Raw genomic sequence first — 18081 nt, 5'->3', positions numbered from 1 at the left:
GAACCGAAGAGATCAAAGTAGAAAAAAAAAACTCTGACATGCATGTTTCATGCAAATTTCAGTAGGTTCCAAAATATACACTCCCTCTATCCTCTATCCCCTAATATAAGAGATTTTGACATTTTATTTGCACTGCTTGACCATTCGTCTTATTCAAAAAAATTTAGAAATTATTATTTATTTTTTTGACTTACTTTATTATCCAAAGTATTTTAAGCACAACTTTTCGTTTTTTTATATATGCACAAATTTTTTGAATAAAATGAGTGGTCAAATAGTGCAAGCAAAATGTCAAAATACCTTATATTATGGGACAGAGGGGGTACTTCACTTATCGCTCTTTTCAACATTTCAAAATTTTAATGCAAAGCAATAAATTAAACAAATCATTACCAACACAACCATACCAAATGTTGTCACACCGAAAATAACTTTGAAAGATCACTCAAATGTACTATACTCTATTGTTTAATTAATAATATGTAAATAAAATTCTCTGAGTCTTAAAAAGAAAACTATGATAGATCCTTTCTAGCCAAACATAGTTTGCCACATAGTTTTGGCTCCCTGGAACTTAATTGTCTTAGAACATGTATGCATGTTTGAAAAGTTGTTTTGACTTTCTTTCCAAACAACAAGCAAGCTAGGATACATGCCGTAAACTAGCTAGCTGCAAGCCTGCAAATTACTGAAGAACAAAAGCTTTTGCTCAGTGTGTTGAGGATCGATCGCCTCTCCATTTGTAAGGGACGGTTCTTTAATTTGCCCAACGGGCAGAACGGATCATATTGATCGATCTACTCCTGCGCAGCACGCTGTTCAATCAATCTTTGACCTGACCGAACGTGTTGATTGTACATGTACATAGGAGTATGTACTCCGGTCAGTTACAACGGGAAAACAGCTTTGCTTCATCAGCACAACTTTGGACCTCGCTCGCTCACATGCATGTATCTTCTTTTTTTTTTTTTGGTTATATATAGTACTCCAGGTCGTAGCTGGGGGTAACCAGCTAAGCCAGAAAGGGAGACGCCTGGCCTCGCACCTCTATCCCTCAATTTATTTTTCTTCATTCTCCGATGTATTGTAATCTCCTCATCAAGCTCGTTGGGTTCGAATCATTTGTGTGCCACAGTGTTACATTCGGGTATACAAGCAGATATAGCGACCGTCTCTAACAAAAGGCTTGTAAAAATCAGGTGAATGCCGGTGAAAAATCATTTTTTACATGTGAGCTTACAACTCCAAAATTATTACAAGTGGATATTTTATGGCATGCCTGTAAAAATAAAACGCTAGCGAAAATGATTTTTTTAAGTAGTGATTTTGAGGTTCAAAAGTAAAAAAAAAAATCACATTTGTTAGATAAGAAATGGCAATTTTTATGTGCAATTGAACTACATAACAATTGTTTCGTATGTCTCTAGTGTGACTATTGCATGTACTTGAATTCTCACAAATAGGATTAACTTTGAAGTTGAATTTTTTTTGTGGGCTTTGAAAATGTACATGACCTCTTTTAACTGATCATGACATTTCTTTTATTAACTTTTGGACCTGTAAGTATGCATTTTCTAATTTGCACCCGTATAAAAAACTAGGGTATATATATTTGCTCTCGAGATGTACGCACTGGTGAAGAACACCTGGCTTCTGTAGCAGTGGTTGATCGTTAAAAAGAAGAATATTGTGCTGCTTGCAACTCTAGCTAGGACGGACGGGGGGCAAAAATGCTGTGGTGCACCGTGGTACGCAACGTACCGGAAGACTACCTAGGTAGGTTCAAGTGAGTCGCACCAATGCAATGCAGTACCATAGATAGGATTCAAAACCTCTCTCTCTCTCTGTAGAGCAAAAAAGAAAAAGCTAGCACAGAGCTGCTCACTTCTCAGTATAGAGGCAGAGGCAGAGACGACAGAGGCAGCGCGATTCTTTCTTTTTGGCCTCCTCTCCTCTTGTCTCGCTCTTCTTCTTCTCCCTCTTCTTCTTCTATGAGACCTCGCTCTACTCTCTCTGGCGGCGCGGCCACACTGCTCTTCTTCCTCTGATCGAGACCTCTCTCGGCGGCGCGCACACTGGTAGCGTGGTGAGCGGAGCGGTACACTCCCTACTCCCCAGTGCTTCTTGTTCTGTATACGCATCATGTTCTTGCATCTCACATCTTGCAATGTTTTTCATGTTCTATCCGCCTCCCTCTTCTTTACAATCTGTTTCTCGATCTATTGTGTGCTAGCTTCTTTTCTTAAAGAAAATAATTTGGATAAAGAGATGTCGCTTTTTCTACATCTCGCTCATGCTGCATGCTTATATATGTTTTTCCATTGAGATCGATTGGACAGCCATGGTTCCAAAATAACTAGTTTTTAAAATGTTTCAATAAAAAGAGCATCTTTTTTCTTGTCTTGTGGGCTTGTGGTTAGTACAAATTTTCGGTCCGATGCCAACCGGGGTTTTGGTGCACATACGAATGCCAGCTCCTCTATATAGTTTTTGGATGGTGTGAGAGGCCACCATATTCATCATCAAAAGGAGCTGATAGATCGATGTTGCCTGTGTCCATGGCTAGGGAAATGGCGCGCGCGGCGAGATTCCATCGGCTAGGTAGCTGCATCTCATCGATCCAGACCAACAGTATGCGAGCCAGCGAGTTGGCTTTGACGTGTGCATGCGTTGGGGTTCATTGGGCCTTCAATATATTTCTCTTGTGAAAAAAAAGGTGTCTTTTAATTAATTTAATTTCGTCGTCGACCCTGTCGAATGGGACAGTATATTGGGAGAGCAATGCAAACGATCTGGAGTATCTATCACTCGATCTGAGCGCATATTTTTATCTCACATTCTCACTCCTAGGCGCCCTAGCTAGGATCTCGATCGGTAATTAATTAGTGTATCATCCTAAGATGAACATATACTGTATAAACTAATCGGCCGGTCCTCCTTTCCTTGCAAATATGCAAATTTTGATTCTTTATATATACGTCCTTATAAATACTGGTCCTCATCATTTCAATCTTAGTATAGATTCGGAAAGAGCTAGCTAGATACAGCAATCAAGAAATTTGCGCATTTATTTAAATATATAATGTGTGTTTTTCTCTTGAAATTATCGTACCGTATTTGATTGTTTCTTTGCTTGCCGTTTCGTTTGCACAGGTATGGGTCCAAGGAGCACAAGAGGCCGTGTTCTCATGTTCCTTTTGCTGGTCCTGATGATGGCCGTCGGAGCCAATCGCGATTCAACAGTACGTCTTCTCATTCCCTTCCCTATCAATCGGAGAGATCTAGCTAGTCCTTAATTATAAATTGTTCGTCCCACGCTTGCTAATTAACTCACACATTGCTAATTAATTAACTCGTAGTGTTGTGTATATATATTCAGGCGGCTGGATTTGCAAGGACGGTGTCCAAGGCTGAAGTGTTGGCATCACCTCCTCCAATTTCACCAGCTGTCAATGCTGTCATCATTATAAGAAATCGGGTGGTTCTGTCAATTGGTAAAATCAATGTTTTGAATGATTAGATGCACTTTTTTATATAAAAAATAGATGATAATGTGGCTTTATATATAATTTCTATTATTACAATACAATTCATGTTTTTTTATACGTCGTTGTGTATTGTTATGATATATGAAAGTTTTTTCATGTACAATCTAGATATTGTCACAATTAGATAGTGTAGCATTTCTCTGCTTCATCTCAAGCATGTTTCAAAAATAAGTTTGAATTAATGACACCTAATTATTATACGTTATCTAATTGTTTATAACAAAACAAAACTCACATCTTATGTAATAATTGGAGTTGTATTTAGAAAAATAAAGATTAGTATTATCTTTGAGGATTTAGATGTGTAGAATGGATAACAATATCACACGTGATTATGAACTAAAGGGAGGTGAATGGATGAGCAATGATTAAATTAGATAGATGAATAGCTAGCTTCTTGATCCAACGGCTGATAACTCTATACAAATGCGATCCAATGGCTTAAAATTGTTGATAATGTGGCTTTTTGCATATCTTGATTTTTATGAGTAAATGCTTCTTAGTGGGTATCAACTATATAGGAAGATATGATATGCATTCATTTCTCTTCTGCTCTATTTGATTGTTTTCAAATTAAGTCATGTCTAGTCTCGTGTACTAGTTATTGCTTTTATGGCGATTAATATGCATGCTTACAATATTATTAACCGGTCTCCCTTTTATTTTTTTTCTCTGCATCTATTTAATTTATTTTATTTTATCTTATTGTAGCTAATATTTTTAGCGTAGCAGTCTCATTATGGCCGTTTTTTGTTCGATGGAGATACGGTTCTTGGTTTATTACACGCCAGATTTTTTCAGCAAAAGTCGTGGCGTGTAATCTTGTGGCATCTGTCACTTGGACTATCTATATGATGGTTCAAATGTATGCCGGCGGTAATTACGCTGGAGACGACGTTTTACTGATCAATTCAGTAAGCAGCACGAGTAGTATGTTTATTTTGCTGGTGTATTTCTTGCATGGGAGAGAGGATATTAAGGTAAATGGAACAAAGTCGATATGTTTTTAATTAGTTGTTTTCTTTTAAGTTGATCTAATAGTAATTTTATTTATTTTACATTTATATAGTACTGGATCCTCATGATCCTCTTTGCTTTGGTGGTATGCTGCGGAATGGGATGGTTAGTTTGGCACCCTAACATAATCATGTCCGAGAGAACACAAGACATTTTAAAGAAGTCCACCAAATCAGCTGGGATTACTGGAATAGTACTATTCGGATTGGTGAATTTTCTCCCATTTTTTGATCTGGTATGGTTGCTTGTCTGAAACACATACGCATTCTACTGTTGTGTCCATTAATTGTTAGTTTAGTCTAAAACCTTTTGGTTAGTTAGAGAACAAATCATGTTCAGTATCAGTTTCACACTGAAATTAACTTTGGAAATGTATCATTGCTTAATAAGAGGAACATGTATTTATTTTGGTAACATAGTTTTTTTCAGTAGTAAATAGTAGGTATATACCTATGCAGGCACAAAATAAGTTCAGGACAACCAAGCTAGGTTTCATAGGATATTTGTGTCCTTGAGGCTAAGTAGCGATCCAATTTTGAATTGCTGCACCCACCCCTTGTAGTATCATATTTCATCATGTGCATCATTATCCACTTCACTGTTCGTTCCTACCAAGGGAAATCACTCAGTAATGTAATTAGTGTGGCTACTGTAGTGATTTTTTTTTGTGTCCATTGTACATAAAAAATGATTTAAGTATATGCAATTTTTTTTTTACTTTACTAACGCCCCATTTGTTTTTTAATTTCAGTGGACCATAACCAAGAGCAACAGTACAGACTTCAGTTTAACAACGCCAATTGTTATAAATACGATGTTGGCAGGTGTATTGAGTGCATTCTGGGCTTTGTATGCCTGGATATTTGACCCAAAATCACCCAATTACTTTATGGTAAGTAATACATTGCTTGTTTTTGTTTTTACTAATTATTAATAGTTTATATTTTCTTTTTAATGTACGTCATTACAGATAGCAAATTCATTGGCGGCTGGCATGAGCTCAATACAATTTGTATGGCTGTTGGTTCTGCGCAATTCTCACAGAGAAGTAAACGGACAGATTGTAGAAGTTGAGAGTCTGCGGTGTGTGTTACTTAGTGTCGCAAAGTCGTTGGAGAGGTTGGGAGCAGCAGCTCCTACCGAGGAGTTCTTGCAACAAACCAAGTATCTGCTGAGGTTACAAGAAGGTCTGTCCATTGGGCTGCAGTCGTTGGATTTGATGGAGAGTGCATTCCTTCGGCTGGAACAGGAGCTAGTGAAGAACGTTGCTCGCACTGCTAATCATGTTTTAGAAATGCAGGATAAACAAGATGCAGCGGCTAATTTCGTGGCAAGGTCTGATGACAACAATGCAAATGATGTGCTAAGAGCCTGTAGAATTTTACGTGAAGGATGCACAACGAACAAGAATGCTTTTGATAGCATGCAAGAGGCTATACAACACAAGATTGCAAATGCCGAAGGAGGAGAAAACAACTTGAAAGACAGAATCAATGCCGCAGCAGCAGCCATAAGAGGCTTGGCCATTTCCATGGGATACAATATGCAAACCATCAACGGTCGAGGGATTCCACCCACGGTGAAGATCGCCTTCAATTTTTGCTGTGAGCAGATTTTGTCAGTTAAAACTTGCGCCGACGCCCCGTTTGTGTGGTTGGGGTTTGGTGGATTTTCTCTACGAAGGCGTCTGAACTTACGGTTTGATAACGTGAACTGGCCTGATGTACCCTTGTAGTACGAATTGGGCTACGTACTGTACGTGAAACTTGCTCTAATAGCTTCAGCGAGCAAGCACTGTGCAACTTCTGGATTGCTAGCTAGGATACTTCGTGTCCCTAAGTAGTCATATGCTTGTTAGCTCTGTTAGTTTCTTCTGCTGCTTTTGTGCCCGATTGTTGTGGAGTGTGATGCTTCTACTGGTGCCAGACAGCTCTATATATCTTTCCAGCAAATTAATTTCTAAAACTAGCTAGATGGGATCGATGATGTGTCTTGTGTTGTAGAGATTAAAACTCTGCTCTTTAGGCAGTGATTGTGTCTTTAAGTTTGCTGTGTTGACGATTATGCACTGTGATTAATTATTTAGCTGGTCGTGGATGGGCAGCAGACGGCCGGGTTTTCGCTCTGGCTCTTTCACCGTCAGGCTACTGTGGTGCGAGGGCTCTGCACCGTTGCCCGTATTTGCCGCTCATTTTCGCGCGTGACGTACGCACACGGCACATCGCATTGACATGAGAGAGACAATTGTGTCGATCAGTTTGGGATTTGCCCCAAAAAAAAAATCATCAAATCAAATATGCCTTCTGATTTGCCATTGGAATTAAACTCACCAGGATCCTAGCCAATATATTATTTTCAGTTCTTTTGGAGATTATTAGTAGTTCTTTACAATGTTTTGTCTTCTTATAATGCTAGAAAATACAAGCACCTGTTAGGACTTGTTGCCTACCACCAATTATAATGCTACAAAATACAAGCACCGAGGTGATGAGGTCTTCCTATATATACTGCAATCTACTACTCATGTTCTGGCCTATGAAGGTTGTGCAGGATGTACAGGGGAGCCGAATCCGATGACAAGAAACGCTCCTAGTTGGTGGATGGTCTTCAGCAGCATTGGCCAACCTCACTATTTCCCAATGAACAGAACAATCATTCCTCCCCATGGTGACATCGGCTAGCCTAAAAGGCGAGGTTTTGACACCATCGTCATCTTGGCAGCCTGGTCAATCTGAAAGGATTGGAACAATCGGATGTTCAACGGCAAGAGCAAGACCATGCGGGAAGTGACGGAGCTTGCGGACATGGAAGCCGCGCTCTGACGCGAGGCAGGAGGAGTGCCCATTTAAGTGGCGGTCATCTATGAAGTTGCGAGAGATTGGCCTTAGGAAACCAAGCTCTTTTTTCCTTTTCTTTGCATGTACATAGTTGTTGAACCTATGTGGAACATCTAAATCCTGATATTAATACAAAAGACACGCATTTTGTGTATTCATGAAAATAAATGAGAGAAACACGTACCGATGAACATAGATTTTGAGTTTTGTGTCACTTAAACTAGGGATTGGCCCGTCCAGCTTTGTGCGGAGCTAGATAATTCACGTTGTTAATATAAAAATATGTTTTTTTTTGAGAAATCACAGGAGGGGAGAGCTTCCCCACCTGAATCTTCCATTGAGAAGAGTGAACATGGGAGTACATCATTACAAGGGCCGATCACAGCCAGCGTTGTGCCACTAAGAATGGTGAGAAGAAAGGGGGCGGGAGAGAGTAGCTTTCCAAGCTTGGATTACAATTCAATCGCCGCGCTTAAGTCTTTTAGCCCACAAATATGAAATTTAATTTTTATTAGTATTATTACATGTAGAAGTATATTTGGATTTCATATATAACTCTTAGCTTCTATTTCTATAAGGTATGGATTTCATATACAACTCTTGGATTCTATGTCTACATGCTTAGATTTCATATAAAAATATTAACTTTTATTTCTACTAGCAAAATACCCGTGCATTGCAACGGGTTAAGAAAGAAAAAAGAGAAAATTTACCATTGTCAAGCACTTTGCCATGCATTTTTTCTAATGAAAAAAAAATCTAGATTACCCCTAAACTATCATGGTCAGCCCCCTGAACACGAATACCAGACATTTTTCACCCTCAACTATTTAAAACGGACAAATAACCCATCCTTGTCCATATTCAATATCCGGAATAATTTTGGCCCTATGTGGCATTGCAGTCAGCATTTTTTTTCTAAAAGATAGGTGGGCCCCACCTATCATACTTTTCCCTTTCCCCTTTCTCTATCTTTTTCTCTCTCTCCCCCTCCCTGCCATAGCTGAAGCTTGCGACGACGTTAGTGGCTGGCCCTATCAGGCCTCGTCCTCCTCACAGCAAACACACTGCCGCGGTGCTGCTTGCCCACACAGAAGGAGCCCCGATAGCATCCTACGTACCGTCTCGTCGAGGTGTAGGCCGAGGAAGAGAAGCGTGACAGCGGCTGCCTCCTTGAGTTTGAGATCTGCAGGCTCCTTGCGGCGGAGGCCGAGGAGGAGATGAGATTTGCGGCTTTCTCAAGAGCGAGATGCCAGCACGAGTGCGAGATGCGACAACGACAGTCTAGGCTGAGAAGGTGGTGGCGGCTTCTTCGCAGCTGTTGTCCGTGTGTCATGCTAGGAGACGACGACGAGCTCATCACCGCCTTCATGCAAGCTCCAGCTCCGCCACCATTGCCCCCTCCTTCGTGCGAGCTCCGGCTCCGTCACCACTGTCGTCACCTTCACGTGAGATCTAGCTCTCTCGCCTCCACGCTCCCTGAGGCAAGAGACAATGTGGTGTTACACTAAATATTTGCTAATAACGGATTAATAAGGCTTAATAAATTCGTCTCGCAGTTTACAGACATATTTTGTAATTAGTTTTTTAATAGACTATATTTAATACTTTAAATGTGTTTCTGTATATCCGATGTGACATGACAAGAAAATTTCACCCCTAGATTTAAATGCAGCCAAAATACATCCTTTTTAAGCTGAACTAGATATTTTGCGTGTGCCATCACCCATGGTCCTCCGTACTATCTTTTTTGTCCTTTTCTTTTGGTACGGCGGTTATAAATGAATATTGCACCTTTCTTATCCACACTCATACTATATCGGCATGTTTTATATACGATTCCTTATATCAGGATGGCTTAGCTATTGGTATTTGTAAAATAGTGAAATATGATTTAAATAAGCCGGCATGATGTGAAATTGTTGTATTATTTTTTACCCGCTGCAACACACTGGCACCTAACTATTATTTTTAAACACAAAAAACTATTTATATTTGTAGAGCGATGAACTATAAGATAATGCCAGCGAGCAATTAACAAGAACAAGACAGAAATCAACTAACAAGTAGCAACTTCTCATTGGTTGTAATAACTAGCGTGGCATACAAAGAGTTTCAGATGCCTCTTCAGAGTGAAGGCAACGCTTCCCACGCATCCCAGTCATAGAAAGTTTCAGACGCCTCCGAAGATTGAAGTTGAAGGCACCGCATCGCAGCCATAGAAAGTTTGAGCCGCCTCCGAAGACTGAAGGCACCGCATCCCAGCAAGAGAAACGGAGTGTCAGCACAAGTTTTAATTGACCACATATGCTCACGGCAAAAACTAAAAGCGATTCTCATTGTGGGTGGAATGCCTTCTGCACCGTTGATCCTTTGGATCCAGGGTCCCAAAAAAATAGCTAATATCCTCGTCATCCCAGATGCAAGTCTGATGTTGGCCTGCAGCTTTTCCCCGGCTCCTGCGACATCTAATAGCCTGTCATTTACAGATATCTGAATGTCATTAAAAACAATCATGTTTGCCCTGCATATTTCAAGAAAACTCCTGTAAGCTGACAGGGCACCATATGCAGCTCTCTCATTAGAGACGGCTAAGAAGACAACCACGCTATGTACACAAGCCTTATCAGCAGCCTTGTCCACTTGTTTAGATTCAAGACGATCTCTATTTGCGGCGTCAATTGCGGCAGCAGCAATTGCAGCAAGCGATGCAACCTTGTCCGCTTGTTTGGTTTCAAGACGATGGAAGGTACGCTCCATTAGAGAGAGCGATTGCCATGCAATGTCAAGGTTATTTTGTAACTTGAGGAGATAGTTCCTGGTCCAGAATGATTTGGTAGGAGGGGCAGCACCCAATCTCTCCAAGGATTTTGAGACGCTGCGAAACACGGATGCCAGGCGCTGGACAAAGGGAATTTGCCCCTGGATAGCCATTGTAGGTAATTTCCAAGATGTAATTAAATTGCAATCCGGCGGCTCTGACACGAAGAAGAGGACGGGCAGATCGACCTGAAAACAACTATCCTATCTCTGCAGATCGATTTGTTGCGATGAGCTGAGATTGACGGTTGGGACTTGGGAGTTATATGGAGCCAGGCGGCCGGCGGAAGTAGAATTGAATCCGACTACGAGTCCGAGTCAGGTACGCTAATAGTGGAGTAATACGGAGACTAAACCGGGGTCGGCCAGAGTAATGGACTGTTTGTAAACCAAATTTGAAAAATCAAGTTTCCTTCTTATGTCTGGCTGGAAGATCAAAGAACAGCAAATCATCAATTGATTCATTTGCCAGCTAGTACTCCAGTTGAACCATCAGTTATCCTAATTCATTCCCTTTTTTCTAATGTTCAGAGTACAAAAATTCATTTCTGGTAATGAGATGGGATCGCTGTCTCCCCTCTCCGCTATGGCATCTCATCTACTCCGATCCTCACCGAGCATAACTTTGACTAATTAATCAGAGTATCATCCGCAACCGAAAGTAAACATGAGGAAGAGAGTCTTCCTCCCCTTTCTCTAATTTGACAGAAAAAAAAAGAAGAGAAAGAAGCAATTAGTCACTAACAGAATTTGAGCATCAGTCTTGTCGATCGATCAGCATTATCTGCTGGTGTCGCCGCCGGGCGCCGGTGATGGTGACGATGAGGAGGAATACTCCCATGGCGTCATGTCCATGGGGTAGCTGCCGAGCACCCGGAGGAAGGAGGTGAACTCCTGTATCTCCGACAGCGCGTTCTGCGCCCTGACCTCCGCCATGGACGCCTGGAAGTCGATGTAGAACATGTACTCGAAGTGCTTGGCCGTGCCCACGTTGGCGTCGTCGACGAGCCGGATGGGGCGGTGGCGGTGTGGGCGGCTCTCGATCTTGGTGAGGCTGATGTCCCGGAACGCGAAGGCCGACAGCACCTTGAAGAGCACCGACGTGCCCTCCCTGTCGTGCGCGAACACGATGCTCGTCTTGAATGGCCGGTCCGTTCGCGGGATGATGGGCTCCCGCGCCAGCATCACGAACCGCGTCACGTTCCCGGCGTCGTCCTGGATGCCGTCCGCGAGCACCTGGAGCCCGTACAGCTCGGCGGCGCGGGAGGACGCGATGGCGGCGGTGTCGCGGAGCCCCGCGGCGGCGACGTGCTCGGCGGCGGCCGCGGTGTCGTCGAAGGCCTCGCGGGCGACGTTGAGGCCCATGGCGTTGAGGGTGAGCTCGCACTGGGCGAGCGCCTGCGGGTGGGAGATGACGCGGGTGAGGAGGTCCCTGCGGACGCCCGGGAGCGCGAGGAGGCAGTGGTGGACGGGGAGCTGGACCTCGCCGACGATGTGGAGGCGGTGGCGGAGGAGGAGGTCGTAGTTGCGGTGGATGCTGCCGCCGAGGGAGTTCTCGACGGGGAGGACGGCGCGGTCGGCGATCCAGAGCTCGACGGCCTGGAAGGCCACCTCGAACTGGTCGCAGGGGATGGCGTCGCAGGAGGGGTAGGCCTTCGCCGCCGCCGCCTCGCTGTATGCCCCCGGGACACCCTGGTAGGCGACGCGCAGCTGGCTGCCGTGCATGGGCGCGGGGGAGAGGTCGGTGATGGTGAGCGGGCGAGGGAGGTTGGAGACGGGGAGCAGATCCAGGTCGAGCGGCGGCGCGGCGTGGTCGGCGAGGGCGGGCTTGATGCTACTGTTGCTGTCGCCGTTCACCCGCGGGACTCGGCGGATGGCGGCGCAGGTGGCGTGCCAGTGGGCGCGGGAGAAAGGGGTGGCGCACGGCGGGCGGACGGCCGTGGATCTGGGGATGTGGGCGGGGCGCAGCGCGGGCGAGGTTTCCATCCTCCGGCGGTCTCCGGAGGCGAGGCGGGCGCGGCGAGGGGTTGGTGGCGGGAAAGGGCCGCGTCGCGCGGCGAGGCGCGGCGAGGGGTAGTGTAAGTGAAAGCTAAGCAAAAGAAGAAAGGTTGCGGTGGGAGGAGACGAGACGCCGCGGCGCCGGCGTGAGAAGAGAATGAGGTGTTCCCGGTGGTTGGGTAGGTGGGCACTAAACTATGAACTATCCCATTCCCAACGATGAAGATGATGACGTTGCATCTTTTACTAGTCTTGCTACACGCCACGGAGATTTTTTATGTTTTTCCAGTTTACTTTCAGTGGTACACCGACCAAAGTCAAATTTGTTTTTGCAAGTGCAATCCTACGTTTCTTTTCTTTCCTCTTTCACAGTTTCAACACACACAAAATATAGTACAGATGTACACAAATCACCTCTTGTAACTACAACCTTCTCTTTTCGTCTTAAAAAAAATAAATTAACCTATATTGAAATGAGACGTACCATAAAACAATAAATTTGGATAGTTCTCCCTTTAGATTTGTCTTTAGATTTGGTGTCCTACATTTTATTCTATCTAAATCTAGGTTGTGTTTTCTTTTTACGGATGAAGTACTACTCACTTAGAACCTAATCCTTTAAAATATCTCAATTTACATCAGAAAGATGTTTTGGCATCGTTGGCTCGTCCATTCCACATTAAATGGAACCGAACAATCGCAACGGCCAAACGAGCTTGCCATTAGATCACACACCCTTAGATCATGTATAATAAATTTCCATTAGATCACACACCTTTAGAGAGAACAGCCGGTGTGATCTCCATTGGCCTCCGGCGTCATGGTATCAAGGGCCAGCTACCGACGCGATAGGAGGAGGTACAGCTAGCGGTGGTGAGTGGCATGAAACTATAATAATAATAATAAAAAGAAAATCCTACAACCTACATGAAACTAATTTTTTTCCTCTTCCTCTCCTTAATCCTAGAAATTAATCATTTTAAATTGCTAACTAAGATGCTACATGGCACCACATCATCTCAGAAAACATCTTAGTTTGACATCAAGGATCAAAATTAACGACTTTAAGAGTTGGGGAAAAAATAAATGGTTTCATAATCAACGGACCAAAGTTGGACTAGAGCTATAGTCAATTAAGGGTTCTTATATATGATACGCAGTACTCCCTTCGTCTCTAAATATAAGTGAAGAGAGGATAAAACAAACGGCAGAGCTGCTGCCTCTGTCTTTTCCCAGCAATAAAAAAACTCTCTAAGAACACAAAAGCTCTGAATTCTATGATGCTATTAACTTTTCATAAACGTTTGATCATTTATTTTATTAAAAAAATATATAAATATAAAAAATATATTTAAATAAAACTTTAATGATAAATTAAATCTCAGTAAAATTAATAATAACTATATAAGTATATTTTGAATAACAGAATGATCAACCGGAGATTTCTGAATCCGTCGTACGGTTCCGGAGATGTAAAAAACAAGCACTTTTTTCCAAACCAACGTGAATATTACAGTCGCCGCCATTGCCTCAGCTCTTTGCAGGTTCACTCACCGCCCTCAATGCGGTCAGTATTCACCAGCTAGACTGGTAGGGAAAAAGAAAGATCAAACTAGCTAGCAAGACATAGTTCCTTTCTTTTTCAACAAAATCTATGTTAATTGATATTCAACACGGATGTCAGCTACAAATAAACAACAGGAATCTTGGTGAATTTTACATGTTCAAATAGCACAACAACGCTCTTGGTTCTACAACGATGCAACTGCTAGGCAAAATATTTGGATTTAATACACGTAAGGAAAGATCCTCCAAGGCACAAGCTTGCAATATTCTACCCAGATCTCCTTGTACTTCTCTGAGCACCTTGCTTCGTCCCTTCGTTCCCTCCATATCAGCAAAATGAACAGGTATGTTGGGTAGAAGTATGGGATCACCGAACTGCACCAAAAGGGTTTATGATTTAGGGTTTATGAGAATCAAATTGAATAAGAGAGTTGTGTCGAACGATCATCATCACCTGGTTCCACAGGGTAAGCTAAATGAAAGAGCTAGCAGTATATCCCCAAGATAATTGCAGTGCCTTGCAATTCCCCTGTATTGGATGAAAAGGGGATTCATTATTTCACATTGTAAAGAGTACTTAAGAAGCATGATTAATCTAAAGCGAGAAAGGGACGTGAAAAGTTCAAATAGCCGAACATAATTATTCAAGCTTTTATAGAACTACAAAATTGTTGATTAATATCGATATAGGTACGCCGTACACTACCCAAACTTGGTGCAGCTGTGATAAACATCATTTAGATACACTGAATTCTAACTTGTGTGTTAGCTGCCTACCTACTCACCCACACTTTCTTTACTAGTATTTTTCCTTTTCTGTCCCAACTCACCAGCACCAGCTAAATCTTTAGGCAATGGGTATGCAGACTAGAGCAGAAGGTTAGTATGTTAGGCTATTGGAACATTCAACAACACACACTTCAGAACTCAGTATTATGGACCAAGCAGTTAATAAAGGAGAAAACATGCACGCGCTCCATAAGATGCATATCCATCTTACCAGTAGCCAGATACAAGTAGCTTCCCCCCGACAAGTTTGGGAGGTTTACCCCAAATAAGAGCTTTAGGGTTCTTCTTGAAGATATGTTTTTGTTTGTTGGCTCCTCTGAACACAAGATAGCTGTGGGCCCAATGGAATAAACCATTGTTAAAGAGATTAGAATGCAATAAACAGGCCATATATTATATAATCGAAAGCAGGTTCTGGTAACATAGGAAGAGTACCCAATAACGAAAATGAAGCAGTTAACTACAGCAGCCAAAAGGGACAGCTCCACTTTGTTTCTCAAAAGCCACCATCCCTGGTCATCACCGTTAAAAAAATAATATCTTGAATGTCAACCACCTGACTTACTAACAAAAGAGGCATCCATACTTTTAGTTGACTTGAAAACGTGATAAAGCTTGGAATTAATTGAATATATAGCCATATGATGCATGAATGGTAATTCTGACTGAAACAGTGACATGGGTCAAACTTAGCAATTGCAGAACTAAAAATATATGGATACACACCTGAATGGTGAAGGTAAATGGAATGAACACTAGATCACCAAAGACCAGCATGAAACCCAGCCTTTCCGCAATAATGTCCCATCTGGAAATAATAAAAAAAAATAAGCTGTACAGAAAAACAATGAGGTATGAACTCCGTCCTTGCTGATCGTCACATGCATTTCAGATGATCATTCAGGCACACTGGATTGATATTAACATATCTTTATATTATAGGACAAAATGATATACTTACGTTGAAGTCATGAATTCTTCATGAACGAAGTAATCTACAATATACCACTGCATGAAGAAACATAACTAGTATCATGAACTATGGAGTATATGATGATCAAAAGAAGAAATGTCCATGTCCAATACCGCACAAAAGAATTGGTAGAGAATGACTGAAAGATTGGCTGAACCAGCTAGGTAGCTCTTTGCAAACAAAGATAGGTTGATAAATAACCATGCCATCATCCCAGCTCTCACAAAAAAGAACCTGCAAACATGGTGAATATTTTTTTGAAAAAAAATCATCATAACACGATCCCACTGGAGAAATTAACTCTTTTCCCGAAAAGAGTGAGTCCTCCAATTATTTTATCATTTGAAAGACAAATAATAGGAACAACTTGAGAAAAGGGAAAATAGCTGGTTATGGATATCTACTTTATACATCACACTGACAAGGATTCATAGTAACTCACCACAAATTCGCCCTAACAAAACTCACCACAGATTAGTTACGTGACTTTAGTAGATGATGAATTAAAAAAGAAAAGAAAATGTTATGCAGCGCATCTAAATTCATGTACAATTATAATTTGCTTTTGTCCACCCAGAAATAAAAAGCCTACATGTCTTACTATTCTAAATCAGGTGGGACGAAACAAATAGCTGTGACAGGGTAAACTCAAGTTTCAGCAGACCCTAACATTCCTGAAGAGCTTATGCGCTCAACAACACTACTTCCTCTTTTAGAACTAGTCAACTGCACAATAAACAAGTGTTCCATTTGAACCACATTGGCATTGTGCATAGACTGTATGCATCAAATAATTCGATGAGAACATTACAAAACTAATCAATCTGTTGGGGCATAAAAATCAATAGGAAATGGAATAAATACTTGCACCAGAAGCAACAAGCCAATAGCACAATTCTCACAATAATCATGCTGCTATTTAAATATTTGAACGACATATCCAAAATGGAGCAAGAAAACAAAGACGTTGCTGACATACTTGAGGTCAACTCCCATGAAATGAGGATTGAGCTGCACTCCCAACCACCTAGTAGACAAAGTGATCAATGTAAAAATTATCAGTATTAACTTATATGATTAATACAGAGGATAGTTTCCTGAACTTTTGAAGATGACTAATTGAAATGAGATACATAAGCTTCTAATTGGTAAATTTTAGAAGTTGAAATGGCAAGAACTGATGAAATATCTCGAGTGCAAAAGGGATGCTAGACGTTAATTTTCACTCATTATGGTTTTTATACAAATATAGAGTTTCTTAGAAGTACCAATCTTGTATGAAGTTCCCAGTGATATGCGGTTTCAAGGAAGAACTTTTATGATGGGACCTTAATCCTGAATAATACAGTAAGAAGGTAACCTGAAATACAAAAGCACGAAATGAGTCGATGAAAAGAACTTAAATGTTTTTTGACCATATGTTAGTGAACACTAAACGCCAACAGTTTAATGGTGCTGACAAAATTTGGTTGACAGCAAAACTAGTAGGAAGATTTCACTATGTGTATCATCTTTTTTTGTTATTTCTTACAAATTCTAGACATATCCAGTGTGACTAATTCCTTTGCTAAATTTTAGCTGTACCAAATGATAGAGGTAGTAACTGGGGCTAAAACATCAAACATGTCGATGGCCGTTTATTTCTTCTGAATTAGTTATGTTCAGTTGGTACTTAAACTTAGATTATTCAGATTTGCACCTAATTTTAAGTCTGTAACTTCATTAACAAACAGTACATATGAAAGGAGGGAGGTCAGATGAGTGATGCCACCTACAATAACACTAAAAATGAAGGTTGTAGACAACAGCTCGATTCCACGGTCAGCAATGACCTGCAATCATAAGCAAACGAGATGTTGATCAATTCAAGGAAGGGAGCAACTGAAAGCTTGGTACATGAGGCAGAGGGAGGGAGGGAGTAAGCAAGCTCACCGTAGGGGACATCCATCCCATGTAGACACCGAGCGCGGAGAGCACCAGCAAGAGGAGGAGCGAGAGCAAACCTGCGCGGGTCACGCACGCACGCATGAGGTGGCTAAAAAGCACAGCATCGAAAAAGCGTAGAGTAGCAGGGCTAGTGCGGCGGCGGCGGTACCGTTGCAGCGGTAGTGGAGGCGGGACGAGTCCGGGAGGACGGCTCCGGGGACGAGCTTGCCGGGGAGGACGGCGCCGGCGGCGGCGAGGTAGCCTAGGTAGGAGAAGAGCACCAACACCTGCAGAGAATGGAGCCAAAAAAAATTCCAATCCAGGAGCTTCCGATGGATGTATGGATGCAGGACGAGGAAGGAGGACGCACCGCGCTCCACGAGGGCACCAGCGAGGCGGCGACTGCGGCGGCGTCCATCTCCGGCGGCGAAGGCGAAGGCGAAGGCGAAGGGACTCGGCGGCGCTCCCTAGTTCAGTCTGTGCGACCAGAGCCAAAATATATTAAGGCCCAAATGGCTTAAGGCCCACAGGCCTAACAGCTTGATCTGGATTTATTCTATTTTACTCCACTACTCCCCCTATCCTATAAAATAAAATATAATATAAA

At 42.2% G+C, this 18081-nt stretch overlaps 3 protein-coding genes across 4 annotated transcripts; 1 reads left to right on the top strand and 2 right to left on the bottom strand.

Moving 5' to 3' along the window:
* The first annotated feature begins 1848 nt into the window (after positions 1-1848).
* LOC4347876 (uncharacterized) lies at positions 1849-6529 on the top strand. Its single transcript, XM_066304380.1, has 7 exons — positions 1849-2098; positions 3154-3242; positions 3380-3494; positions 4260-4528; positions 4618-4800; positions 5317-5457; positions 5536-6529. Exons 2-7 carry the CDS (start codon positions 3156-3158, stop codon positions 6298-6300), a joined length of 1560 nt encoding a protein of 519 aa, XP_066160477.1. The 5' UTR covers positions 1849-2098; positions 3154-3155; the 3' UTR covers positions 6301-6529.
* A 1422-nt stretch (positions 6530-7951) lies between these two features.
* Positions 7952-12390, bottom strand: LOC4347875 (arogenate dehydratase 3). 2 transcript variants are annotated; one of them, XM_015795709.3, is made up of 2 exons: positions 10968-12390; positions 7952-8881 (listed from the first exon to the last, which is right to left on the bottom strand). In XM_015795709.3, the coding sequence occupies exon 1, from the start codon at positions 12206-12208 to the stop codon at positions 11003-11005; it is 1206 nt and encodes a 401-aa protein (XP_015651195.1). In that variant the 5' UTR covers positions 12209-12390; the 3' UTR covers positions 7952-8881; positions 10968-11002. The 2 variants fall into 2 exon arrangements, with proteins under 2 accessions (XP_015651195.1, XP_015651193.1); XM_015795707.3 differs by lacking the exon at positions 7952-8881 and adding an exon at positions 9454-9878.
* Positions 12391-13854: 1464 nt separating this feature from the next.
* On the bottom strand, positions 13855-17967 carry LOC9268311 (delta(14)-sterol reductase). Its single transcript, XM_015755127.3, has 13 exons — positions 17845-17967; positions 17644-17761; positions 17481-17551; positions 17324-17380; positions 16817-16908; positions 16528-16575; positions 15662-15782; positions 15537-15583; positions 15302-15383; positions 15011-15087; positions 14787-14906; positions 14241-14315; positions 13855-14161 (listed from the first exon to the last, which is right to left on the bottom strand). Exons 1-13 carry the CDS (start codon positions 17890-17892, stop codon positions 14008-14010), a joined length of 1110 nt encoding a protein of 369 aa, XP_015610613.1. The 5' UTR covers positions 17893-17967; the 3' UTR covers positions 13855-14007.
* Positions 17968-18081: the final 114 nt, after the last annotated feature.

Source organism: Oryza sativa, chromosome 9, assembly GCF_034140825.1.
Source record: "Oryza sativa Japonica Group chromosome 9, ASM3414082v1".
Taxonomy (NCBI): domain Eukaryota; kingdom Viridiplantae; phylum Streptophyta; class Magnoliopsida; order Poales; family Poaceae; genus Oryza; species Oryza sativa.
Note: the sequence above shows the minus strand (reverse complement) of the source record. Positions and strands in the feature narration are given on the sequence as shown.

Bases quoted from the DNA above. Each gene is read 5' to 3' on its own strand.
- LOC4347875 (XM_015795709.3), bottom strand. From the start codon at position 12,208: ATGGAAACCTCGCCCGCGCTGCGCCCCGCCCACATCCCCAGATCCACG.
- LOC9268311 (XM_015755127.3), bottom strand. From the start codon at position 17,892: ATGGACGCCGCCGCAGTCGCCGCCTCGCTGGTGCCCTCGTGGAGCGCG. The intron at 17,762-17,844 runs GTGCGTCCTCCT...CATTCTCTGCAG, and splicing joins TGGTGCCCTCGTGGAGCGCG to GTGTTGGTGCTCTTCTCCTA. The intron at 15,584-15,661 runs GTATTGGACATG...TTCTTCATGCAG, and splicing joins TCTACCAATTCTTTTGTGCG to TGGTATATTGTAGATTACTT.
- LOC4347876 (XM_066304380.1), top strand. From the start codon at position 3,156: ATGGGTCCAAGGAGCACAAGAGGCCGTGTTCTCATGTTCCTTTTGCTG. The intron at 3,243-3,379 runs GTACGTCTTCTC...ATATATATTCAG, and splicing joins GAGCCAATCGCGATTCAACA to GCGGCTGGATTTGCAAGGAC. The intron at 4,529-4,617 runs GTAAATGGAACA...ACATTTATATAG, and splicing joins ATGGGAGAGAGGATATTAAG to TACTGGATCCTCATGATCCT.